Source organism: Pristiophorus japonicus, chromosome 4 (assembly GCF_044704955.1).
Source record: "Pristiophorus japonicus isolate sPriJap1 chromosome 4, sPriJap1.hap1, whole genome shotgun sequence".
Taxonomy (NCBI): domain Eukaryota; kingdom Metazoa; phylum Chordata; class Chondrichthyes; family Pristiophoridae; genus Pristiophorus; species Pristiophorus japonicus.
Window position 1 is genome coordinate 62,868,338 of NC_091980.1, and position 27,810 is coordinate 62,896,147.

The 27,810-nt window shown below is 41.3% G+C and overlaps 1 protein-coding gene across 2 annotated transcripts in view; it reads right to left on the reverse strand.

The window, feature by feature from the left end:
- The window catches only part of LOC139262928 (rho GTPase-activating protein 26-like), a 257,392-nt gene that overhangs the window by 34,946 nt on the left and 194,636 nt on the right, over positions 1-27,810 (reverse strand). For both annotated transcript variants that reach the window (XM_070878245.1, XM_070878243.1), the window contains exons 16-20: positions 21,525-21,583; positions 19,121-19,226; positions 17,190-17,349; positions 12,019-12,160; positions 6,956-7,112 (exon numbers count right to left, since the gene is read on the reverse strand). In XM_070878245.1, coding sequence (XP_070734346.1) covers positions 6,956-7,112; positions 12,019-12,160; positions 17,190-17,349; positions 19,121-19,226; positions 21,525-21,583 — 624 coding nt within the window. The remainder of the gene's footprint in view (positions 1-6,955; positions 7,113-12,018; positions 12,161-17,189; positions 17,350-19,120; positions 19,227-21,524; positions 21,584-27,810) is intronic.

Here is a 27,810-nt window from a genome sequence, read left to right on the forward strand (position 1 = left end):
CAATCCAGTTAAACCCCCCCCCCCCCCTGTTCTTTCCCCAATATTTTCTCCTTCAATTATTTAACCAATTCCATCTTGAAGGCTGTTACTGACTCTGTATCCACTACCCTATCAGGCAGTACATTCCAAATCCTAACCATTCGTTGCATAAAAAAGCTTTTCCTCGTGTCACCTCTGGTTCTTTTGCTAATCACCTTAAATCTGTACCCCTAGTTATCGACCCTGCAGCCATTGAAAACAGTTCGTCTTTATTAACTCTATTTAAACCCTTCATTATTTTAAACACTTCTATCAAATCTCCTCTTAACATTCTCTACCCTAAGGGAAACAATCCTATCTTCTCCAGTCTATCCATGTACCTGTAATCCCTCATCCCTTGAACCATTCTAGTAAATCTCTTCTGTACTCTCCAAAGCCTTCATGTCCTTCCTAAAATGTGGTGCCCACAATACTCCAGCTGGACGAACTAGTGTTTTATATAGGTTTAGCATAACTTCCTGGCTTTTGTATACTGTCAATAATTATAAAGCTCAGGATCCCATATGCTTTATTAACTGCTATGTTAACCTGTCCTACCACCTTCAACGATTTGTGCACACACATCCCAGGTCTCTCTGCTCTTTTAAAATTATGCCATTTAGTGTCCATGGTCTCTCCTCATTCTTCCTACCAAAATGTATCGCCTCACCACTTCTTTGCATTGAATTTCATCTGCCATGTGTCCGCCCATTCCACCAGCCTATGTCTTGAAGACTATTCCCAGCTTTCTCACTTTTACTACACTTCCAAGTTTCATGTCATCTGCAAATTACAAAATTGTGCCCTGTATCAAGTCATTAATGTATATCAAGAACAGCAGTGGTCCTAGTACTGAACCGTGGGGAATGTTACTCTATACTTCCCTCCAGTCCGTGAAACAGCCATTCACCACAACTCTGTTTTCTATCCCTTAGCCAATTTTGTTGCTACTCCCCTTTCATCCCATGCTTCAGTTTTGCTTACAAGCCTATTATTATATAATATTTTCTCAAACGCCTTTTGAAAGTCCAGCCTCCTTTGTTCCAAAGAAAAAAAAATGCAGTCTATGCAATCTTACCTCATAGCTATAATTCTCCAGTCCTGGCAACATCCTCGTAACTCTCATCTGTATCCTCTCTAGTGCAATCATATCATATTCCTGTAACGTGATGACCAGAACTGTATCCACATCATCAACTGCACTACCCTCATCCACCCTCTCTGTTACCTCCCCAAAAAACTCAAATCAAGTTAGTCATACACAATTTGCCCTTAATAAATGCGAGCTGGTTCTCCTTTATTAGTCCGTGTGTGTCCAAGCGGCTGTTAATTTTCTCCTGGATTATTGTTTCTGAAAGCTTCCTCATCACCGACATTAAACTGAATGGTCTGTTATTGGCAGGTTTATCCTTCTCACCTTTTTTGAACAAGGGGGCAACATTTACAATCTTCCAGTCCTTTGGCACCACCCCTATATCCAAGGAGGATTGGAAGATTGTGACCAGCAACTCCACAATTTCTACATACTTTCCACAGTAACCTAGGATGCATCCCATCTGGACCGGGTGACTTATCTTATTCAGTATCCCAGCAACCTCCTGATTTGCCATAGCTTTGGCAAAGTCCTCTTCCTTGTTAAACACCGATGCAAAGTGCTCATTTAGTACCTCAGCCATGCCTTTTGATTCCACCAATAGTTCTCCATTTTGGTCCCAAATCAGCCCCACTGCTCGTCCGATAACCCTTTAACTGATAATATGCCTATAGAAGACCTTTTTATTCCCCATTATATTAGCTGTCAATCTATTCTCATACTGTCTCTTTGCCCCTCTTACTCGAGTTTTCACTTCTCTGTACTTTTTATATTCAGCCTGATTCTCCTTTGTATCATCAAGCTGACATTTCTCATATGTCCCCTTTTTCTGCTTCATCCTACTCTAATTCTTTCATCATCCAGGAAACTCTAGCTTTGGTTGCCCTCAGTTTCCTCCTTGTATGAATGTACCTAGACTGTACCTGAACCATCTCTTCTTTAAAGGCTCCATTGCATTTTTGCCTGCCAGTCTTTGACTCCAATTTACCTGGGCCAGAACCCTCCTTAATTCGCTGAGATTAGCCCTCCACCAGTTAAGTATTTCTATTCTAGATTGCTCCTTCACCTTCTCCATACCTAATCTAAACCTTACGATACTATAATTTCACTTCATTTCCAACAACTAAAGCAAGCAATGCTTCTTTGCTTGTTAGACTAGAAACATGCTGATCTAGGAAACAGTCTTGAATGCATTCTAAAGTGTGTCCCCCACTCTGACTACAAGTATTACTTAATTTCAGTTTACCTTGGTATCGTTAAAATCACCCAATATTATTGCTTCGTCTTCTCCCATTTCTCTGAACTATGCAAATCTCCCCTTCTATCTAATCTCCACTGCTGACCTGTATTTCACACCAAGAATTGTGCTATCTCCCATATGGATTTTATCTTAATGAAACTCCTTAGAACATCTTTAGGACTATGATAGAAATGTTATTTGTACCCACTCCTTTTTCTCACACTATATGCTGAAAATGTTATAACGACGAATTTTAAGCTCCGAGTCCTGTCCAAGATTGAGCCACATCTATTATAGGTACCATATCACACCCTGCATAGTTATAAATGCTTCTAATGCTCCAAATTTGTTTTGAAAGCTTTTTGAATTCACATATCACTCCTGTCTCAATTTTTTTTCACAATCTTACTATGTTTTACTACTTCTTCCTCCTAATCTGTAATTCATTACTTTCCTGATTTTCGTTTTTCCATCTTTTGTCATGCTTTCTGCTCCCCTTGCCATACTTGTTTAAATGCTTCCCCCACAACACTAGTTACACTTCAACAAGGACATAAATCCCAGCACTGTTCAGGTGAAGTTCATCTACCCTATATAGGCCAGCTCTGACCCCTGGAATCTGAACCTTTCCCATCTACACCTTCTCTCCAGCCATGTATTTACTTCCCTTATTTCCTGAGGGCGACACCAGGAGCAATCCTGACATCATCCTTGAGCTAGTGCCCTGCAATCTATTTCTCAACTCCTCAAATTTCTTTTGCAGAACCACAAATCTATTCCTTCGTTTATTACCGTTTCCAACATGAATCACAACTTTTGTCTGCTCCCTTCCTTCTCGAAAATTGTTTGCACCGACTAATGATATCCCTTACCTTTGCAGATGGGAGGCAACATAGCATTTAGAATTCTGGGTTGCAACTCCAAAAGTGTGTGTCTATTCCTCTATAAAATCTCATTACTTCTACACCACTTCTTTTGCAACTACTTGTTCCGTGGTGCCATGGAATTCAGAAGAAACTGCTTCACCTAGAGAGTGGTGCGAATGTGGAACTTGTTACCATAGGGAGTAGCTGAGGCAAATAATTATAGATGCATTTAAGGGGAGGCTAGATAAGCGTATGAGGGAGAAGGGAATAGAGGGTTATGTTGACAGAATTAGATGAGGAAAGATGAGAGGAGGCTCGAGTAGAGCATAAACACCAGCATGGACTGGTTGGGTCAAATGGCCTGTTTCTGTGCCGTATATCCTATGTAATCTAATGGTTTTGCTCATGGTTGCCGTCTTCTCAGTTTCTGTTATTGTCACAGATACTGAGCATCGAATACCTAGTCTTGTATATTTTCTTGTGTTCTGACCCTGATGGATTGTCACTAATTCCCCTTCCTCGCCTCCTGAAAAGTGCATTCCTGGAACCTTTCAGCTGCCTTCAAGCTCAGAAATCTTGAGCTCAAGCCCAAACAGTCAGAAACTAGATACATGTGTGGTCGTCCTGGACACACAAAGCATCCAGTACTTCCAATGCAGGTACCACAGATCACAGGCTTCAACTGTTCCCCTATACTATACTGTTTTCCTTTAAAAGTTTAATAAAATCAAACATACTTGCTGCGATTTCCCCTACCTCGGCGGGTCCGGTGCGGCCGGGGTTGGTGGCGGGTCCCAACCTTGCTGCTGGCTTCAGCCCGCTGTGTAGAACTGATTTTACGCTGATTGGGCTTGTTAAGCCCGCCCAGCATGTTTCCCGGATAACTGAAGTAAGCGGGTCTGACAATGTCATTTGATGACGCAAAAACAGCCGGTTTCCTTAAAGGGACTATGACCAAATTGATTTTGACAGTTGTCCTGTCAATGTTCTACAGCAGTGAGGTGCTGCAAACACTGACAAACACTGCACAGAGGTGTATGGCTGCACCCAGGCTCTCCCATGACACACTCCATATGCTTATGGAGGGAGTCATGGGAGTCACAACAAGCAGCGAGGTTCTCTTGGCTTCCAATGGGCAGAAGAGACCTCTCCAGATCAACACAGCCTGGTTGCACATTTCACAGGAGGACACAAGCAGGGATGTCGTCAGGAGGACCAGGCTGCAGTGGCACAAACCTTTCAATGATCTCAGTGGATCACAAAACGTTACCGCAAAGCCACACTCAACCTCATCCCCATCACTCTGCCTTCCTTACTCTACTCCTACACATCCTTACTCACACTAATTTACCTTGCACCTCCATCCATCCCTCTCTCCCTCATCCAATCATACCAACTAACACCACACATGGGTAGGCACTTGGGTCTTTTATCCAATGTTCATGTAAAGTTTCTGCTAATATGTTGTCAAATATTGAAATCTTTATTTTCAATATTTTGCGTTCGTGGACAGATTTGTGTAGTGGCTTTGGAAGTGGCTTAGTGAGTTCCAGTGAATGGCGAGACCCAACGGTCTTCCCCCCCTCCCCGCCCCGCAATGGTGATGAGTATGAAAGGAATGGCTTGGGCATTGTAGGGATGCTTTATGGTGTTGGTGTGGTATGGTGCCAACCTGGCGCATCATGTGGCATCCAGGGTGTACAGCATAAAGTGAAGTAAATCTGGCCATGGTTTGGCCATCCGTGGCAGCTATGTGGTTGGGTGTTGATGCCCTCTGTCCTGTGCAGCATCAGTTGATTGCGGAGAAGATTGGTGCTGCTGGTGTGCTTGGTGCTGCTGGTGTTGGGGCTGATCGTGGTGGGATTCTGAGGATCAAGGTGAGATAGTTTCAAGGGCACCAATGCTAATGTAATAGATGGCAGATGAACTGGATCGAGAGATTGCTCCAAATACTTGCAACCTGCATAAAGCTCAATGTGCCTTCCAAATGCAGTAAGCAACAGCTTTTGATCTTGGAAAGTGAACAGCTGTGAGATGGGAACTTTTATAGCACAACTGCAGCTGCCAAGTAAAGAAATTAATTCATGGTCACACAACTTCCAACGTCCATATTGGACGTGATCCCCGAGCAGCGTAAACTTTGTGGATAACCTGGTAAAATGGTAAGTTCAGCTCAAATTTTAAAAAAAAATAGGCTGTTAACAAGGTCATAATGACCTAAAATGCCTCCCCGCCGCTGCGTGTCGGGTCTGTTCAGCGTTGACAAACCTGACATCTGGGAAAATAGCATGACGGTGGTTGACAGCGGGGTCCCGATCCGTTGTCAATCATTTAAAATTTAACAGCTGATATGCCACCCTTTCCATCCTCTGAGCGCTGGCAGAATTCCGGCCAATGAGTTAGTGATTTAATCCCTCAAATATAATTTTTGGCCAATTGTACCTTAAGGCTGAGCACCCACTAAGAACTAAAGCCCTGCAGCTCTCAACTCTTTCTCAAGGCCTTTCACACTCCATTGGTTTCTCCTTGCTTAAAAACTAATCTTTTACTAATAAACTCAAATTTTGTACTGTCTTACATAAAAGCCAAACTGCAGCAGGAAAAATCAGCCAGAAAATATCTACTCACACCATCTATGTAACCATTAATTCAATTATTACCAGCTAAAAACAGCCCACAGGTAAGGTATCAATTTTTTATCCCAAGTACAACAGTTCCAATAGTTACTAGTAATAAATAGCCACAATTAAGTAAATTAAAACCAAATTACCATGAAATAGAAAAATTAAACTTTCAATAATTATGCCTCTATCACGCCAGCTCAGGCTGAACTCCATAATCTCCTGATTTCACACTCCCCTGGTCTCTCACTGTTCTAGATGCTCATTCCTTTTTATTTAATGCTGGATGAAAGTTTAATGGAGTGTGGTTAGGAGCGAGAGGCACATTAACTGTCTTTTCCTGCTTTCAAATTTCTCTTCCCTTTCACGTCTTCCTTCATGTTATGGATAATACATGTCATGGGCAATACCCTGAGAGAGAGGGCAGCAAGGTGTCCTACTTCAGGGTTTCTGACCATGTTCATCTAGTGATTTCTCCATCCCTCCGGCTATTTCTCCTCGAGGCCTGGCTCTGGCAGCATAATGGAGATAGCAGATTTCCCGTAATGAAAACTGTAGGAGAAAATCTGCACTTTATGATTCTTTTGGGGCACTGCAGTAATAGCAGACAATATAAATATCACAAGACAGTGTAAAATGTGACACAAAGTAGATGAAAAACAGACTTGCAGGAAGAGACACGAGTAAAGTAATTGGGGAACAAATTTGCCTCGGGCAGTAGAACAAAACGGACATTGTCTTATCGGCTGCCTGTTAAGATGCCCTGCCCGATATTCAGTTTCATTGAAGTCAACAGAACGGACCATCGGGCAATGCATCTAACAGGCACCTGGAGCACAACCGAGAGTTTTGCACTACTGCCCAAGGTGATTTTCTACCCCATTGAATTGGTGAGGTTTTTTTTTGTACGCTTATTAAAATAATTTTAAAATTAGGTTTTCTTTCAGACTTTTAATGGGTACTGTAGCAAAGTCTGAATTAAAATAATGTATGCCTAGTATATATATGCATAGTAAAGGATATATTGCTTACTCTATAGAAGAGACATTCTTACTGGTCTATAGATCAATAGGTGCTACAACAGGAGAGGGGCAAATATGCAAACAGCCGTACTTACAGAGAATTGGGTCGGTCCAGTTTCACTATAGGCATCTCAGTGTCACAAGAGCCCAGGCTATGTACACTTTGTCGATGTGTTTTAGAATTGGATGAGGCATTCACAGTTGGGATGAATACAGACTCAGAAATGGAGTTTGGAATACTGTTCTGCTTCTCTGTCAAGATAAATGTATTCGTGTTTAAATTTGATATGCCCCCTAAATGAATATTGCACATTATTTTCCAACAACTGTTTTCACTAAAACTCAAGAATGCAGTTTTACTGTATTTTTAATGAAAAGCTTCGCCCATTTAGATTCACTTTAACAACTGATCTTTAAATAGAAATGTCATCATTTCAATGTTATAAATATTTAAGTCTGTCCAAATACTTCCCTTGCAATGTCAAATGTGTGCAGCATACAGGAACTGGACCAAAATGACCTAACTTTACTAGTTGAAAGTCTCTCCCAGCAGGGCTGTACTTACCCACTCTGCATCAGAGAATGGAGATTTTTTGGTGGTCATTGCAAGCCCAGGTTCAAAAAGTAAAATATCATTGTTCCAACACCCTGCATCACCCACTTCCCCCAGGAAAATTAGATCTTTATTAATTTCTGTTTTTGTATCCCCGATGTTGACATGCAGTGCTTTGGGCACTTATATATTAAAACAAATTCTAAAAGAATATAAACCTGATCATGAGGTGGAAACTCGAGACAAAATTTCACACATCCCCTGCAGAGATTCTGACCTTATTAACAAAAAAGTGTGGAGAAAAAAAAACTAGGAGTAGATGCAAAGGGAAAGGAAAAATATGTTTTGAGTCATTTTTATTTCCTGGCAGCTGAATAAAGAGCACTATTGGCAGATGCCTGAATTTTGGCCACCAGAAGGGGAAGTCATGTTTGACAAATTTGCTGGAGTTCTTTGAGAATGTAATGAACAGGGTGGATAAAGGGGAACCAGTGGATGTGGTATATATGGACTTCCAGAAGGCATTTGACAAGGTGCCACATAAAAGGTTACTGCACAAGATAAAAGTTCACGGGGTTGGGGGTAATACATTAGCATGGATAGAGAATTGGCTAACTAACAGAAAACAGAGTCGGGATAAATGGTTCATTTTCTGGTTGGTAACCAGTAACTAGTGGGGTGCCGCAGGGATCAGTGCTGGGGCCCCAACTATTTACAATCTATATTAACGAGTTGGAAGAAGGTACTGATTGTAACGTAGCCAAGTTTGCTGATGATACAAAGATGGAGGAAAAGCAATGCGAGTACACAAAAAATCTGCAAAAGGACATAGACAGGCTAAGTGAGTGGGCAAAAATTTGGCAGATGGTGCATAATGTTGGAAAGTGTGAGGTCATGCACTTTGGCAGAAAAAAATCAAAGAGCAAACTATTATTTAAATGGAGAAAGATTGCAAAGTGCCGCAGTACAGCAGAACCAGGGGGTACTTGTGCATGAAACACTAAAGGTTGGTATGCAGGTACAGCAAGTGATCAGGAAGGACAATGGTATCTTGGCCTTTATTGCAAAGGGGATGGAGTATAAAAACAGGGAAGTCTTGCTACAGCTATATAAGGTATTGGTGAGGCCACAACTGGAATACTGCATGCAGTTTTGGTTTCCATATTTACAAAAGGATATACTTGCTTTGGAGGCAGTTCAGAGAAGATTCACTAGGTTGATTCCGGGGATGAGGGGGTTGACTTATGAGGAAAGGTCGAGTAGGTTGGGCCTCTACTCATTGGAATTCAGAAGAATGAGAGGTGATCTTATCGAAACTTATAAGATTATGAGGGGGCTTGATAAGGTGGATGCAGAGAGGATGTTTCCACTGATGGGGGAGACTAGAACTAGAGGGCATGATTTTAGAATAAGGGGCCGCCCATTTAAAACAGAGATGAAGAGGAATTTCTTCTGAGGTTTGCAAATCTGTGGAATTTGCTGCCTCGGAGAGCTGTAGAAGCTGGGACATTGAATAAATTTAAGACAGAAAGACAGTTTTTTGAGCGATAAGGGGATAAGGGGTTATGGGGAACGGGGGATGTGGAGCTGAGTCCATGATCAGATCAGCCACGATCTTATTGAATGGCGGAGCAGGCTTGAGGGGCCATTTGGCCTACTCCTGTTCCTATTTCTTATGTTTTAGCTGGCATTTTTGGCTTAGGTAACGGTTATGTATAAATAAAGAGTCTGACTGGATACTGTGAGCTCAAAGTGAAGTGTGACCCGAGTCTTTTATTACAGGTCTCCAGAGTGCCTCTCCAGCCTGTGATGCCTCCTTAAGTACTTGTGCTCACAAGGGATGATGGGATTCCTTGGGACTCCAGGGGATGAGCCCTCTGGTGGCAGTACAGCATATATACAAGTTTACATATATAACAGTAACCTTTCCTCATCCTTAGCTTTTCTTATATCTATTGCTGCAATACATTTATTTCTCCCTCCTCTTCTTAAAAGGAGCTAATTGAGTTGGGGTACAGTTCCACAGGGATTGACAACTCTCAGGTATATAAGGAAGTAGCCATTCGTCATGTGCGTGCCAAGACAGTGAGTTGTTAGCAAGCTATTTTACCCCAGGAGACACCACAGCTGAGCCTGGTCTTATGTTCATAACGAAGGCCTTTGCAAGATTCCTCCGCCATTTCCCAACTATGTGGTGGCATAGAGCAGGTTGAAGGATAGCGCAGTCAACACTGTTTAAAAGTTAATTCTTGGAATTGCTAATTGTTGATTAAAAGAATGTAACTTTTTTTTACTGCACAAACTGTATATTGATTTGCACAAGTCATTTGGAATGAAAATAGTGCCGTTTTCTAAATAGTGCTGGTGATTAGTTGCTGTGAAACAACATTCTCTAGTGAATTGCATATGCCCCAGGGATTCCAGTCCTAGTTTTCTTTGGGATTAGCAACTACACTCCTGATTAAGTGTATAACTGTACTCTTGGCTTCTAAAAGGGATGTAAACACCCAGAATATATTAAATCAGTTAGTATCTATTTCCAAAACATTTTAACAGAATAGAATATTTATCAAATTTGGAGGGAACCTAGTTCTACTAGTACAGAGATACCATATCAATTTTCAAACCATTGAAAACGTAACACAAGACCTTGTTGGAGCTTTACCTTAAAGACTTTAATTTAAGCTTAGCACAGGAATGGCACTCTCACTGCAGTGTCATCTGGTCATGGTTTCAAGCCATCTCCAGGATTTGAGCATGTAATCTAGACAAACTCCAGTGCATTGATGGGTTTCTGCATTGTCAGAGGTGCCATCTTTCAAATGAGATGTCAAACTGAAATCCTGGCTCTCTGTTGAAATGCCTACATAACAAATGGCCATACCTCAAAAAGTAATGAATTGGTTGTGAAATGCTTTGGGCCATCCTGAGAATGGGAAATGCACAATATTAATGCAACTTATTTCTTAAAGAAGAGAAAGGACCAATTGAATCATGCAAGGAAGATTAGTCCCTTTAAAGTTTTGAAGTTTTCAATTGGAGACTGAGCTTTCAAACCTTCCAGAAACTGATCACATTAACTACATATACTCTCAATTAAGACTGTTAAGCGCCACAGTTGATTCCTTGTACAATCAACTTAAAGACAACCCTAATTAACTCCCAAGTATCACATAATTGTCATGTGACAAAAATATCAAATAGGGCATCACAATATAACTCTTTAAAAGTCAAATATAGATCCCCAGCAACAAAAAAAGTGATTCTGCAAAGAGAAAGGGCTGCTTTGTGCTTATCTTGAACTTTAGTCTGTTCAAACAATTAATTTTTAAAAATTGGATTTGATAATGTCTTCATTACATGCATACTAACTTAAACATGTTTAGTCTTTTAAAACATTTGCTAAAATTCTTTTTGAAAATCTTCAAAATATTTTGAAGTATAATTAATAAACAGAACCATGACATATTTAGCAATATTTATTAAATGACAAGCATATATCCATGCTGCTGCTCAGGGTCAAGTTACAGGATGTGCTTCTTTATACAAGGTCAGTTGAAACTATGCCATGCAACACAAAATGAATTATACACTTAATTCAAATTCTAATAATTGTAATTTTTAGTTCAAAAATGACTGCATTATCAGGAGCAGGCTGTATTCTGTCAGTTGAAATACTTTCCCTTTCGAGCCCAATTGCTGTAAATGGAACACCTTGGTCATTTAGAGGGCAATTACTCTTACACACACCCTGAGCTCAACTGCAGGGTAACTGTTTCTCTATTGAAAGGCAGCTGGCGGTAAATCCTTAGTTCCTCCTCAAGGTCAGAAACCAGCAGGAAATGATTGGATTTCACTCTTTGAGCTTTGCATCTGTAACAAAGTGCAACATCTGAAGTGTGATGAACTCAAATACCCGGGGAACAGGAAAGTTAGAAAAAAGTAGCCGACCCTTCAGTTTGAATCTTTTTAAAGGAATATATATTCATAAAGATCCTTGGGGTGGAAACCCAGTGTTGCTTTAGGATTAAAGGCCTGCAGCAACACTTCAAAGACAGATGTGCTTTTTTAGCTATGTATATTGGAAGAGAGAAATTTGTACAGGAAAATGATGGCTGGCAGTATTGGAAGGACAATGATATTAAAATGCTTGTGGTAGGCAGCCCACGTAATCTTCAGTAAGCAATATCTTGCAATCCAGTATTATTTGTTAAATATGGGCAGAGAGGAACCTATTATATAACTAGGGGAAAAAAGAACTAACCGTGATCACAAATATTTTCTCAGCGGTTAAAACATCCATTGATCAACATGCCATTTATAAACTCAGCAAGTTTCAAAAGAAATTCATGACCTCTTAACTTCAGTATTGCAGAACATCTGCTTTATTTCATTATGTAGGCATAGCTGCTCCAAAATGCTAATTATAAACTGAGATGAGCTAAGAAACTACGTGAACAAGTGATTGAGTTTGCGTATGTGGAAATGGGCAGGTATTGTAAATAGGTATAGAGTACAGACAACATTAAAAAAAAAGTATAAAAGTATAGACAAGATAAAAGATCAGTTACCAATGAATTTACAGCACAGATTGCAGTTACTTACCATTTTCATTTGAAGTTGTCTGAAACAACATTAAAGGTCTCTGGCTACATAAGGGAGGCTTACACTCAAAACTCTTTTTCTGCGCAGAATTCAGCGATAGATTTGGTTGAACTGTGGCAGTTTCTGGGACCATCTGGAAAATCTGTGGATGGTATATAAAGAAATCTTCACATACATTCTGAATTTTAATATTGGCCAAAAGCAGGCTATTACCACTGGAGTTGACATCTGTAAGAGCTTAGCCCCACCAATGTTCTCCCCTTCCCCTAATGGCACATGGCTCCACAGGTGCCAGGCACCGCACCCAAGCAGTCATCTTTTGTGTATGAGCCTAGTCAGCAAGTGTCAGCATGCTATTCGATAGCAGGGCATTTCACTGCCAAGCCTATCATGTCCACATCCAATGTCTCCACACGCACATTTCCAACAGGATTCACTGGGCAGAAATCGGGAGTAAGAACCACCACCACTCGCCTTCTCGAGAATCAGTAAAATTGTAGAACATTAGGTGCTGCACAGATGTATATAGATGTATGATCAAGGTTACTGCTGCCCTAGCTGCAATCAAACTTTCTACTTTAATATTCAATACATTTTTTTTTAAATAATGGAATTATTTGTGATCCAGTTTCCAGAATTTGCTTTATTACACAAGGGTTTAAACAGGTAAAGCATACTAATTTGCATACAATTTCTAAATGTAAACTACGGGCTAAAATTTGGCCCTCCAGTTAAAACGGCGCTCTTGCCTGAGGCGCACGCAGACTTTGTACTCCAAAAACGGCTGCGAAAATTTCCCCCTCGGTATTCACCCCACTCCATGGACCGTCGTGGGCCTTGGCGTGGCATGGCAAAAGCAGTGGGGAGTGGAGCTTGGGCTGTGCTGGTTAAACAGAGCCAGCAGGGGGCGGGGCTAGGGCCCAGCGTCTGAGAGTGCGCCAGAAGCGTCGCGCATCGCGCACGATCAATGAGGGATTACTTTTCTCATGCCCGGGCTTCCCACCCTTTGCCCCTAGCCCTGGCCAAAGGGCTTGGCGGTGCGAGTCGTGCCTCCCGCCCCTAGCCCTAGCCGAAGGGCTTGCCAGTGCAAGTCATGCCTCCCACCCCTAGCCCTGGCCGAACGGCTTGCAGGTGCGAGTCGTGCCTCCCGCCCCTTGCAGAAGGGCTTGCCGGTGCGTGCTGCAGACGGTGCGTTCTCCCACTGACTTCCCGGGGCAGAGGTAGGACTTTTATTTTTTATTTATTTTTCATTTATGGTTTTTATGCTTCTTTAATGTTGTTGGGAAAGTGTTTAAGTGCTTTGCAAGGTCCTCTCACTCTCTTTCCCCCCCCCCCACATCTCTGGCTACCTATGCTGATTTCTTAACTCTCCGCAAGGGTTTTCTGTGCGGGCCACAAGTGGCTTAAGTTAGTTTGGAGCAACTATTAGCTATCCAAACTTGCTTAAATGGCCAAAACAGGTGTAGGTGGCTGGTAATGCCCCCTTTTGAAAAAAAAACTAAAATAAATCCTAACTAACTCACTTACACTGGTGCAAATTAAATCGGCAGAATTGCAATTTAAGATACTCCAAAAAAAATCAGGTTGTTCCAAAAAAAAACGGAGCAACTCCTGAGCAAATATGAGCCCTATATCTGGACAAGTTAGATAATGATAGTATATACCTTATTCAATCACAGACTAAATTGTTAATTTTTTGGTAATTTTTATTTTCCATAATTGGCCGTGGATTTTTTGATCTAGTTTTTCACCTTTCCCAGGGGGCTATGTGACATGCACAAGGCATAACAACTGTATGGGACAGACTAGATAGACCTGCCGGTATTTTTTGTCTGCCTTTTTTTTAATGTCCGGAATAATGTCAAAGGTAAACAGAGCAATCATTGCATATGTTGTATTGGTTTTACAGTAACAGAAATAATATGCTAGTAAGTCAAAAATAAAGAAAAAAAAAATCATAATCTGAGTGACCTCAGAGACCTTCCGTCATCTTCCTGTGGACCGTCTGGGGACCATTTGAAATTCTTGCCCCATACCCTCACAAGTAGGTTTCTAAGGAAATCTCACTAGTAGGTCTCAGATTGCCATCTCCCAAGTGCAATGGCTCAGCCAGACTGGAGTTATACTGCTGATTGTGGAAAGAACTCTGCTCCCCTTTTAAAAGTCCATTATACTGTATAGACATTTTTTTTTAAATGCAACGTTGCACTAGATTGTAACTATGCTGCACCCTTTTCAACTCAAACTGGTATGAGAGGACTTCCTTAACTGTCTCAGTGTCCAGGGAGTACAATGGAGTAACAAAGTAAATAATTTTTAAATCAGACAGTTGGTATTTCTCCAAATTGCAGTTATGAATACAGCATATATTTTTATTAAAATAGTGTGGTGAATTAACTTTTAAATTGCTCAAAAAATTAAGCACATTGTTTCACTTGATCACAGACAACTATTTTTCTTAAGATACTGAAAAAGTAGCAAAAGCTGACTATAGCTTCAAAGAGCCGAGAGCCGAAAAAAATGGCACCAATACAGGGCCATGACATGTGAAAACAGGTACACTAAATGTGCCGTGGGGAATGGGCATATCATAACTTAAACTGAGTGGACCCAACGTTCCACTATGAAGGAAATCAAAATCAAATTCACAATAGCATGGACTGCAGTAGTAGCAGATTTGGAAATTTCTGATGAGAGTTGGTAGTTCAAGTGCTAAATTAACCTTGTAGGGGAGATCTGTGGGCATGCCCTGAAAAAAATGTTATGCCATTTCCAGCATCAACAGGAGATGAAAACATGATTTTCTACATTGTCACTAATGCAATTTGCAATTTCCACCCTTACTTCCCTCAGTAAGCTATCCAGACTGGGTAACTTTTCCACTTTGAGGACTGCCAACTTTTTTTTTTTTAAAGTATCTCCTCTTTGTCTATTTTTATCCTATCCAATATCGCTACTGCCTCCTCCATGTAAAATTTAAAAAAAAAATTATGTTCTAGTTCTAGGTGATCCACACATACGAATAGAGGTACATTATATAATGTTACTTAAAGTTGGCTACAAAGCATATCATCACACCATTGTTTTATTTCTTGTCCAATTCAATCCTTTACCCTCTTTGAACTGCCCAGTGTCACAGAGTTCCTTTATTAGTATTAACAGTATCTCTGTGGCAAAAGTGATCAAGAAAATTCAGAGATCATAAATAGTAGAAAGGTAGTCAAAGGAAGGGTTGGACTGATTATGGACAAAAAGGAGATCTTCCTGTGGAGGCAAAGGGCATGGCTAAGGTACTAAATGAGTACTTTGCATCTATCTTCACTATAGAAGAGAATGCTGCCAACGTAGCAGTAAAGGAGGAGGCAGTAGCAATATTGGATAGGATAAAAATAGACAAAGGGGAGGTACTTAAAAAAAAAAGTTGGCAGTCCTCAAAGTGGAAAAGTCACCCAGTCCAGGTTACTGAGGGAAGTAAGAGTGGAAATTGCAGAGGCTCTGGCCACAATTTTCTAATCCTTATTGGATATAGGGGTGGTACTGAAAGACTACAAATGTTACACCCCTGTTTAAAAAAGGAGAGTGATAAACCCAGTAACTACAGACCAGTCAGTCAAATGTCGGTAGTGGGGAGACTTTTAGAAACAATAATCCGGAACAAAATTAAATGACATTTAGAAAGGTATAAGTTAATGAATGAAATTCAGCACAAGTTTGTTAAAGGCAAATCTTATTTGACTAATTTGATCGAGTTCTTCAATGAAGTAACAGAGAATTGATGAGGGTAGTGCATTTAATTTTGTTTATATGAACTTTCAGACAGCGTTTGGCAAAGTACCACATAATAGACTTGTTAGCAAAATTAAAGCCCATGGGATGAAAGGAACAGCGGCAGCATGGATAGGGGACAGAAAGCAGAGAGTAGTTGCGAACGGTTATATTTCAGATTGGAGGAAAGTATACAGTGTTCAGACCACTGTTTCTTGTGATATATATATTAATGACCTGGATTTGGGTATACAGGGCAGAATTTTAAAGTTTGCAGATGATACAAAACTCTCAAAATGTAGTAAACAATGAGGAGGATAGTAACAGACTTCAAGAGGACATTGATAGGCTGGTGGAATGGGTAGACACCAATGTTCCTTTTAAGGTGTGCGCGGAAGACCCACACAGCTGTCTCACTGATATTTAAATGCAAAAACTGCGCATGTGCAGATTTTTGAATGGGCTGCGCAGCCATTAAAGGAGCTGTGCGGCCCCCCCAAAAAATTACAGGGATACATGACAGATGAAATTCAATGCAGAAAAGTGTGAGGTAGCACATTTTGGTAGGAAGAATGAGGAGAGGCAACACAAACTAAACGGTACAATTTTAAAGGGAGTGCAAGAACACAGACACTTGGGGGTGTTTGTGCACAAATCTTTGAAGGTGGCAGGACAGGTTAACACAGCAGTTAATAAAGCATATCGGATCCTGAGCTTTATTAGAAGAGGAAGAGAGTATAAAAGTCAGGAGGTTATACTAAACCAACATAAAGACACTTAGTTTGGCCCAGCTGCAGTATTGTGTCCAATTCTGGGCACTGCACTTTTAGGAAGGACCTGAAGGCTGTGTCAAGGATACAGAAGAGATTTACTAGAATGGTTCCAGGAATGAGGAATTACAGTTACTTGAATAGACTGGAGCAGCTGGGGTTGTTCTCTGTAGAGCAGAGAAGGCCAAGAGGAGATTTGATTGTTGTGTTTAAAATTATGAAGGGTTTTGTTAGAGTAAATAAAGATAAACTGTTTCCAATAACCAGAGTGCACAAACTTAAGTTGATTGACAAAAGAACCAGAAGCAACATAAGGAAAAACTCTCTTTACACAACGAGTGGTTAGGATTTGGAATGCACTGCCTGATAGGGTGGTAGAAACAAATTCAATAGTAGCTTTCAAAAAGGGAATTGTATAAATACTTGAAGGAGAAAAAAATTGCAGAGATAGGGGAAAGATCTAATAGGGGGAAGATCTGAGGAGTGGGACTAACTGGATTGCTCTTTGAAAGAGTTGGTGTAGACTCAATGATCTAAATGGCTTCCTTCTGTGCTGCGCTATTCTATGATTCTATGGCAAAGGGCTATGGATGCCTGTACACCACTGAATCGGAGCATGTTTTCTGAAATGCTTACCTTTTCATGGTTTTCTATTAAAATCTCAACAATTATATTCTGGAACTTGATATCCATGATTGCTGCTACAGTCTCCTCCTGTGGTCTGAGCAGAGTTGGTCCAAACACTACACCCAGGTTTGCCACAGTCATCAGATTCTGTTTGTGGTTACTGGACACACTAGACAATAAAAGAGAATGAACTGACCAATTGAAGACTGAGCAGCAAAATTATTCTAAAACATTGAAATTACTCAAAACAAAACAGAACTACCAGCTAATCTGTCAAAATCAGAGAGCTGATAAACAAATTCTAGGCAAATGGCCAAATCATTTATACACTGAATAGGTGACTGATACAGACTGCTTTACACCAAACAGGTGACCAGTACACAACAATAACAGACACCTTAAAACAAAGCTAGGCTGCATAAAGGATATCATCATCATCATCATAGGCAGTCCCTCGGAGTCGAGCATGACTCGCTTCCACACTAAAAATGAGCACTCAGGTGACTGATGAACTCATTTTAAATGGTGGAAGATGCCTGTGCATGAATTCTGTTAATGTGGGGTAGGTGTTGCACACCAGCCACCACGTGGGTTTGACGGGCAAGGTCTTGGTCCAGTGGCAAGGGGATCCAAGACGACTGGAGACCAGGCTCCGCCACATGTGCCAATATATACACACAAACTCAAACATACTCCTACTGTCCTCATTCCTTCCTCACGGCCTCACAGGATGTCACAAAACTCAGTAATCACAGTTATTCACTGAGTCACTCAATATGACTCAGCTGAGTGGAGTAATTAGAATAAAAGTTACTAGTAACTTGATTCTGGTATAAATAAATTAAAATGAATGTCAAAAGGTTAAGTAAGGTGTTTGTGACATAATTATAGCATAGCCATGATCCATGAAAGAATATTAGGAAAAATCTCAAAATGAATTACAAAGGATATCACAATAAAATACAATTAAAATTTTTAAATTGTGATAGAATAATCATTTACAATAGATGTATGTTTTGTAAAATACATGTCCAAATCACATCAGGAGTTTAGCTAATTGAGAGGTGAAAATAAGTCTGATTCAGTACGTTGAAGGTTGAATCTCAGAAAGCTAATGTTACTAATGCAATATACCCCATGGCTGACTCATTTGACAACAGAGAAACATGCATTCAGAATCAAAAGCTTCAATTAGATTTTTGTTTCTGACCATTTGTCCTGATGCCATGCTTTCACAAAGTAAGGATATACTTGTTACAGTGTATTAATTGTTGTACTTAATTCCAACAATTTTGTAAGACATATATCTTTTAAAAAAGGAACTTTTGTAGATATTTTAACAAAACTGCTACAAAAATATGAACACAAGGGAACGCTTTTCTCTACCTTCAACCTGGCTGAGTGAAATAGAGAGAGAACTTGGTGATTCGTCAAGCAAGAAAACAACCTAGTACATTGTAGCTGCTTGTAATATGCCAGCTCATAACCAGCTACAAAATAAAACTGTTTGAGACTGTGTTCTGATGAAGGGTCATCGACCTGAAACATTAACTCTGTTTTTTTCTCTCCACGGATGCTGCCTGACCCGCCGAGATTTCCAGCATTTTTTGTTTTTATTTCAGGTTTCAGCATCCGCAGTATTTTGTTTTTGTATTTGTTTGAGACCGATTTCTCCTTTTATCATTGCTTCCCTCAACCAGCCTACCAAAATTACACAGTCCAAGTGTCACAAACAGAAGGCATAAAGCCTTGGCCTGCTACCTAAGATTACACCATAACTGTGCACAAACATGTTAATCTCACTATGGTCATTTTATCAACTTCACTATTTATGATATAGAAGACGAGTTAATCTATGTATTTTATAAAGAAAATATGAATGAAAGCTTCAAAGAGACAGAACCCTTTCAAACCAACTAAAGCAAGGAGATCTGTCTTACTTTGCCAAATGTTTTATCGTTATTTCCAACATTGCCCGGTTCTTTTCTGGTAGCCGATGCACATATTTGTGTATCTCAGACAGCCTCGATTCTGGATTATCCAACTCTAGTAGGAACCAAAAACAGAATTACAGTACTGTACCTCCAGCAAGTCTGGTGTTCCCAATTAAAAATGCCCTGGTACCATTTATTAATAGTTCATAAGTTAGTCTAATTGCAGCTAATGGAGAGGCCTAATAAGGGAAGGTTCCTTTCAACCAACCAGTTGGCCTAATGCTATGATATAACAGGTAGAAAATATAAAGAATATTAAGATTGTCAATTTGTGGTATGCCTCTGAGTTTCTGAATTCAGTTCATTCCCACTTAAAACATTTCAAACGTTTAGATGCGTTTAGAAATACTTTAAGTACTATGATAGGAGATCAAAAGCTCTATAGAACAGAGCAGTTCTCTATCCAGAAATACCTTCTGCGAACAGTATTGAGTGTTATAGGGATCAGATTGTGTTGATCAAGTATTCTACGTGCTGCACGGATTTGTTTTCCACTGGAGGATGGGGAGCAGGGAGTTTGCCAGTTATGGGCAGCAGTACTGGATATGTAGTCTGAGTAAATATTCTGGAGCTTTGCTTAATTATCTTTAGGGGAGTACAGGTGCAGCGTCGAGATTCCGGAACCCTCGGGACCGAGGCCGTCCCAGATTCCAGGCTTTTCTGGACTTTCGATCGTCTTTCTGCCCCAGGTTCAGGTATTTCCGGATTTCGGAATGTCAGAAAGGGAGAGGAGGGGGGTCCCCGTCGATGAGGTGTCCGGGCGGCGGGGTTCCGCCGGGGTGGAGGTGGCCAGGCGGCGAGGCTCCGCCGGGGTGGAGGTGGTCGGGCGGCGGAGGGCCCCCCCGGGGTGGAGGTGGTCGGGCGGCGGGCCCCCCCAGGGTGGAGGTGGTCGGGCGGCGGGGCTCCGCCGGGGTGGAGGTGGCCGGGCTCCGCCGGGTTGGAGGTGGTCGGGCGGCGGGGCTCCGCCGGGGTGGAGGTGGCCGGGCTCCGCCGGGGTGGAGGTGGCCGGGCGGCGGGGCTCCGCCGGGGTGGAGGTGGCCGGGCTCCGCCGGGGTGTAGGTGGCCAGGCGGCGGGCCCCGCCGGGGTGGAGGTGGCCGGGCTCCGCCGGGGTGTAGGTGGCCAGGCGGCGGGCCCCGCCGGGGTGGAGGTGGCCGGGCTCCGCCGGGGTGGAGGTGGCCGGGCGGCGGGCCCCGCCGGGGTGGAGGTGGCCGGGCGGCGGGGCTCCGCCGGGGTGGAGGTGGCCGGGCTCCGCCGGGGTGGACGTGGCCGGGCTCCGCCGGGGTGTAGGTGGCCAGGCGGCGGGCCCCGCCGGGGTGGAGGTGGCCGGGCTCCGCCGGGGTGGAGGTGGCCGGGCTCCGCCGGGGTGGAGGTGGCCGGGCTCCGCCGGGGTGGAGGTGGCCGGGCGGCGGGGCTCCGCCGGGGTGGAGGTGGCCGGGCTCCGCCGGGGTGGAGGTGGCCAGGCGGCGGGCCCCGCCGGGGTGGAGGTGGCCAGGCGGCGGGCCCCGCCGGGGTGGAGGTGGTCGGGCGGTGGGGCTCCACCGGGGTGGAGGTGGTCGGGCAGGCCTGTGAGGAAGCCCCGAGGCAAGGGCAGCGGCAGCGAGGTGAGGGCAGCTGCGATGAGGCAAGGCCCGAGGTCAGGTAGCGGCAGGACCCAGAGGTCGGCAGGGTTGGTGGGTCCAGATTCCGGAACATTTTATGGATTCTGGACGACCCTGCCACCAATCGGCCCGGAGTCCGAATTTTCGATGCTGCACCTGTATACATGCAGAATTTTCTCAGGATATTCTACATTAAAGCAGATTTTACCTGATAATGAAGCTGTTAAAAAGTTTTCAAGAAAACCCAAAACTTTGCAATTTGCTCTCCTAATAATTCACTAACTTTATCCAGTCAGCAGTCACATTATATAGATCGGGAAAGTTCCAGGTTCACTCTCCAATCTGTGTCATGTTACCTGATCTCAGCCAGGCAAGATGGATGAATTACATTTGCCCAGACTGCTTCTGGATTACAAAAGGGAATCTGGCCAGGGCTACTACTCCTGATCACGTGCCAGCACCTCCTGCTGGACATGTCAGTGTGTGAGTATTGGGTGAGGAGTTGTTTAATCTCCTGAGTGATGTGTGAATAACCAAAGCAAAGTCTATGACTGTGCAAATATTAGATGGTCTGTTGGAAGAAGCAGGTTTAATGATCCAACAGGATTTTACATTCGACACATTATTTTTGTGCTAAATACATACAGTTCCTATTTATCTAGCAGGGTATAGGTTAAAATGCTAGTGACACTATTGCTGTACTAACCATGTCAGTTCCATTAATCTAGTAGAGTAAAGGTTCTGCACTTACTGGCTGCTTTGATAAAACTGTGCTGCAATTGGAATGTCATCAGTGGAGCTGGAAGCACTCTGAAAGAAAATTGAAATGTCATAGTACTAATAATGAACAAAAAGATTTTGATTTTAAAGTCGATTCATATACGACAGGTACGGTAGCGTAGTGGTTATGTTATAAAATTGGTAATCCAAAGGCCTGGACGAATAATCCAGCGAACGAGTTCAAATCCCACCATGGCAGTTGAGAATTTGAACTCTGTTTTAAAGAAAAGAAAATAGCTTGCATCAGTAAAAGTAAAAATCCAACTGGGTCATTAATATCCTTTAGGGATGGAAATCTGCTGCCATTACCCAATCTGGCCTATATGTGACTGCAGACCAACGTGGATGACTCTGAAGTGACCTAGCAAGCTGTTCAGTTCATGGAATCATAAAATGATACAGCATAGAAGGAGGCCAGTTGGTCCATCGAGTCTGTGGCTGTTATATTAAATCACTACTACAACAATTCAAGGCAGCGACTGGTTTTCAGGGCAATTAGATACAGGGAATAAATGCTGGCCTTGCCAGAAATGTCCACATCCTGTGATGAATACAAAAATACATATTTGTTTAAATAACTGGCAAGACTATTTTCATGAGGTCATAAATTTCACATCAGTAAAGTAGTGCCACGTGCTCAAAACTGAATGTCACAGTATGATGCATTATACACAACCTTCACCCATCCTCCCCTTTCACTCTTTGAAACCATATCAGGGTGAAAGCATCATAAATTACCACAAGTCCTTACTCTCAGAAGGCAAAAATAAAGGTACTATGAACAATAATTTAATGGAGTCTCCAAATTTAGCCCCTGCTTGGGCTCAAAAACTGGGTGATTTTACATAATAGTTCTTCTGTCTGAATCTATTCTATTTTTTACAGCAAATGTAGGACAACTTGTATTAAACTGACTGGGATCCCTAGTTACTGCTCTGACACTCTGCAGAGCCATAGATCTTTCACATATTGGCTAGCTGTCCAGTGAAATAATAATGATATCTTGATCATGCCGTAAGCTTGGGGACTCAAGAGTGGTGTCTCTACTCCCGTGCCCTCTGATATAACTCACTTATTACTGAAAACTTCAACCCTGGTCTTAAGTTTCAGCTCACATTCATCCCTTAATCATTTTCTCAGACAGCCAAAAACAGAACAGACATTCCTCAATCGATGACACAATGAAAGGGTAGGTAAATTGTGAGACTAATCTCAGTAATATCCCCTTAACAAACAGCGATGGTGGTCTGTAAAATAAATAGATGCTGTCTAAAACATAACATCAATTTTCATACTAAACATGTCAAAGAAAGAAAAGTATCTTGCATTTATATAATGCCTTTCACAACCTCAGGAAGTCCTAAAGCACTTTGCAGCAATGAAGTACTACTGAAATGCAGTTACTGTCATAATGTAGGGAGATGAAGCAGCCAATTTATGCACAGCAAGATCTCTCAAACAGCAATGAGATAATGACCAGATAATCAGTTTTAGTGATGTTCATTGATGGATAAATATTGGCCAGGGCACAGAGGATAACTCTCCTGCACTTCTTTGAATAGTTTCATGGAATCATTTACGTCCACCTTAGAGGGCAGATGGGCATCGGTTTAAAATAAAGCTGGTAGACAGGGCCTTGGTTTAAAAAGAAAGCTGGCACCTCAGACAGTGCAGTATGCCCTTAGTACTACACTGAAATGTCAGCTTGAAGTATGTGCTCAAGTCTCAGGAGTAGGGCATTAATCCACATTCTTCTGACTCAGACACAAGAGTGCTACCACGGAGTCAAGTTCTTGGTTTCAAATACCTGGTGGTCTGGAGATCTTCTAAAGTGTGTGCCAAGAGATCAGTTTGTGATCAACAATCAGGATCTCACAAACAATGGTTTCTTTATTTTTGGTCTGGATTCCTGGAAGTCTCAAATTGCAATTTTCAGCATGCCAGTGAAGAAGCCAAATAGTCTTTATTTAATGTTACTAAATTGGAGAAAGCATCAAACTCCATTCCATTTGTCATATTCTATTAGATAACTAAACACTGCAGTTTCCACAGTGCTCTTTACTAACAGTCAAAGATTGGTCACATCATTGAACACTTCTAAGTTTGCGCTCCAACGCAAATTATGTCCACAGTGCTTTACTTGGATCAAAATTCACATTTTACTTCAGGAACACTGGTGATCTTGTTCAGATGATTCAGGAGGATCCCAAGGATGTTCCCAGCAACAGACAGAAGTGAAATGCCAAAGTAGTTTCCACAATCAGAATTGGTCACCCTTATATTTGTACAATTTAACAATGAACACATCCTTCAGTTCCAGAAGACATTTGTTAAGGTTACACACAAGAGGCGGTTACCAAAAATGAAACTTCATGGTTTTGGGGAAACCTAGGAAATTAGTAGGGACTTGGTTAGGGGGTAGGAGATAGAGGATAGCGATAATGGGTATGTACTCCAATTGATGGAATGTGACTAGTGGTGTCCATTAGTGGGGCCTCTAATTTTCCATATATTTATCAATAACTTAGATGAAGCAACAGAAATGTTGCAAATGGACATCGATAGATTAAGTGAGAGGGCAAAACTGAGAGGTCATGCACTTTGGACCCAAGAAAGTTAGATTTGAGTATTTTCTAAATGGTGAGAAATTAGAAACTGTGGAGGAAAAGATGGATTTTGGGGTCCATGTACAGAAATCACTAGTGGACAGGTACAAAAAATAATCAAAAAGGGGTCCTTGGAGTGAGTGCAGTGGACATTCACCAGAATTATACCGGGCACAAGAAAGCATTAAATTATGAAGATTGGTTGCATAGACTAGGCTTGTATTTCCTAGAGTATAGAAAATTAAGTGGTGATCCCATTGAGATGATTAAAGTATTTGACAGGGTGGATAGAGAGAGAAACAGTGTCCTCTGGTGGGGGAATCCACAGCAAGGAGGCATAACCTTAAAAGTAGAGCTCAGATGTTCAGACATGAAGTCAGGAAGCACTTCTTCACACAAAGGGTAGATGATGACCGGAACACTCTCCCCCAAAAAGAGATTAGGTCAATTGACAATTTCAAAACAGAGATTAATAGATTTTTGTTAGGCAAGAGTACTAAGGGATATGGAGTCTAGGTGGATAAAATGGAGCTGAGAGAGAGATTAGTCATGATCTGATTAAATGCCATAAACAGGCTTGAGAGGCTGAATGGCCTACTCCAGTTACTATATTCCTAGAACAATTTCTTCATCCCTGATTAATTAAAAAATTATGAAGAGGTGGTTTGCAACTGAGTAACTCTGATGCAATGCCTACTGCAATGCCATTTTTAACTTGAGGATGGGCTTTTGTATTTTATTTAGAGTGATGGGTACTTTCAGAGAATTTTTGAATTGGTTTCTGTGAAATTCTGGCGACAAAAGCATTTATTATTGAATGCCTATTGAGGAGTTAATTGAAATGTTCAACCTAATGTTCCAGTAGTGCACAGTGTTCAGAGCATCACCAACTGTATTACTGGGGCAAGCAGCACAATAATAGATTGTTCCATACAAACTTCAGTGCATCGGAGAAGGTTTTCTTTGGAGACATGCTGCTCTGCATATAACCAGACATCTTTTTTTTTGTTTTCTTTTTTCTCCACAAGTTCAATTTCTTTCAGTTTAACCTGCATTTTTATGTAATGTTTGTGTAGCCTTTCTTTACAATAGAATTCTCGTCGTTAATATAGCTATGTTAGGTAGCATATTTCTCATCAAGAGTGTGAATCTCTGCATTATTTCTGTCAAAACAGTCCTGGTGATGTTGATGGATACAGACTGTAGTTTTGACTGTAGACTGCATCCACTCAACTTCCATTGGCGATCATTGCTAATGTATTATTTACTGCCCATGTAATTGCCTCTGACATGAAATGGGATTTCAGCTAACACATGCCCAGCTTTTTCATAGTCTTAGAAGCATTTTGACAATGATAGGCAATGACCAAACACAGCTTAGAGTGGATTCTGATCAATATTTTATGTATAAAGTCATTACATTAGCACATATATACAATTTGACATAACCTATTGTACTGTTGCTATTTTCAACCAGTGAAGTATTCTTCTACTTAATAACAGCAAGAAAAACATTTCTGCACCAATTCGAAAGCATCCTTGATGTAAAAATGTTCCATTTGCTAATATGCTCACATCTTATTTTACGAAATATTCAGCATTAGACTATTTTGCTGGCGATAAGTGTAAGCAAGTTTTAAAAAACTAATCAATAGCGGCCAATAAGTCACCATAGGGAATGGAATCATTGCTCAATAATCCTGTGATTCATGCCATGGATGAATTCCAGATGGTCATCATCTTGTAACAAAGAGCTGTTTTTCACTCATCTGTCAGTGTAGTTTTGACTCAGCTAAGAATCAGCAGCCAAAAACGTGTGCAGAAAAAAAATTTCAATTTAAACTTCCCATGCAGGATACACAGGACTATCAGCAAATTGGCAATATTTAATACCAGCACTATTGGTCTCCTTCCAACCTCAAACATCCTCTGAGACCCATCACACTATTAGATCAGCTGAACAGCAGAGATTAAATGACCACATTTTTGCAGTACAACCTACAAGTTACAGGGAGTCTTTCTCTGTAGTTCACAACACCCTGACATACACTGAAGCAATCTGCTCACCACTCATTCTGCACTTAGTTGTTCACCTTCCTTCTGCTTCTCCAACACGCATACTTTATGTATGTAAACCTGTAATTACCATGTCTAACCACCAGAGGGCTTATTCCCTGGAGTCCCAAGGGATCCCACAATCCCTTGGGAGCACCTATATATAAGGAGGTCTCACAGACTGGAGAGGCACTCTGAGATTTGTAATAAAGGACTAGGGTCACACTTACTTTGAGCTTGCAGTGTCTAGTCTGACTCCTTATCCAAGACATAACACATACCTTCCGATTAAAATGTAACAGGTTATCTATTTTAATCAGAAGAAAATGGTTTCACACCAGGGGTGTCCAAGCTTCTGTCTGTGGGCTATGTTAAAGGATACTATTGTTGCTTCTCTCTTCAGAGCCACTTTGAAATCATTGTCTAATTTAATAACTAAAGCAAGATAATAAGGCTGGCTGGCTAAGATTTATATGCAATTTAATTTTAGGCATACAAACAGCAAGGTTGCCCAATCTGCAGCCCCTAGAGCTATGTCTGGTCCCCAAGCCCTGGCAATCCAGCCACCAAAGCTCAGATAACACAGTCCTACATTTTCTTCTATTAGTTGTTAGTTTGTCCTCTGAATTATGAGGGCCATGAGGCATGGGAAGCGGTGTATTTTGCACTGTTGTCTCATTGGTGGTTAAATCTTAAATCAGAACTTCAAGATCTGATAGTATCAGCAACTTGAGATACATACAATGAATGGAAAATTTAATTTAAACTTCAAATGTGGTCCATAGTACAAACCTCTGCAGCTTGGAGAAAACAAAGCATTATTGAAATCATCCTTGAGAAATCTGTCGCAAAAAACACTTTACCCACTTTGTATCTAAAAAACAATGTGTATGTATCGAGGATTGCAACAATTTAAAATACAAAAATCAAAATTCAGAACTACAGCCAATATAAATGATGGCTGAAATGCAAACTTTGCAGAGTTAGGCAATATAGGTGAAGACCAGGAAAATAACCAAATAATGCTCTTACTGCTGTTCCTGGACCATTTGCCCCAAAATTTGCTGATACAAAAGTTTTAGATGTGCACAAAACAAGAGTAACTTGAGAGCATATGTGTTTACTTGACTGTAAAATGCACTAAAGCCAAGGTATAGAAAATAATTTCCAGGAAATATTCCTCACAAACTGCAGTACAAGAATAAATTAAAGATCCACCCAAAAAGCATTAAAATGTATTTGTATAAAATCCTAATTTAAATGGGAATCAACTGCTTTCAGAACCTATAAAGCTTCATTATGGTAAGAGCCTCTTGTACATCATTGATTTGTAGCATCATCTTTCTACAGTAAACAAAATATGTTAGCAATACAAAATTGCACCATTTAGAAATGGTCCATCTCCTACACAATACATGAAATGCCTAAAATTTATAAATTTATCTAGCCAACCATTATTATCTGTGATGGGTGAATGTCTCATGTGTTTGTGCATAAATTACTTACACCACAAAAATATTTTGATTATCTATTTTTATACTATTAAGAACATTTCTCATCTGTTTGCTATAATGTGGCTAGAGTCCCTGTGAAAGC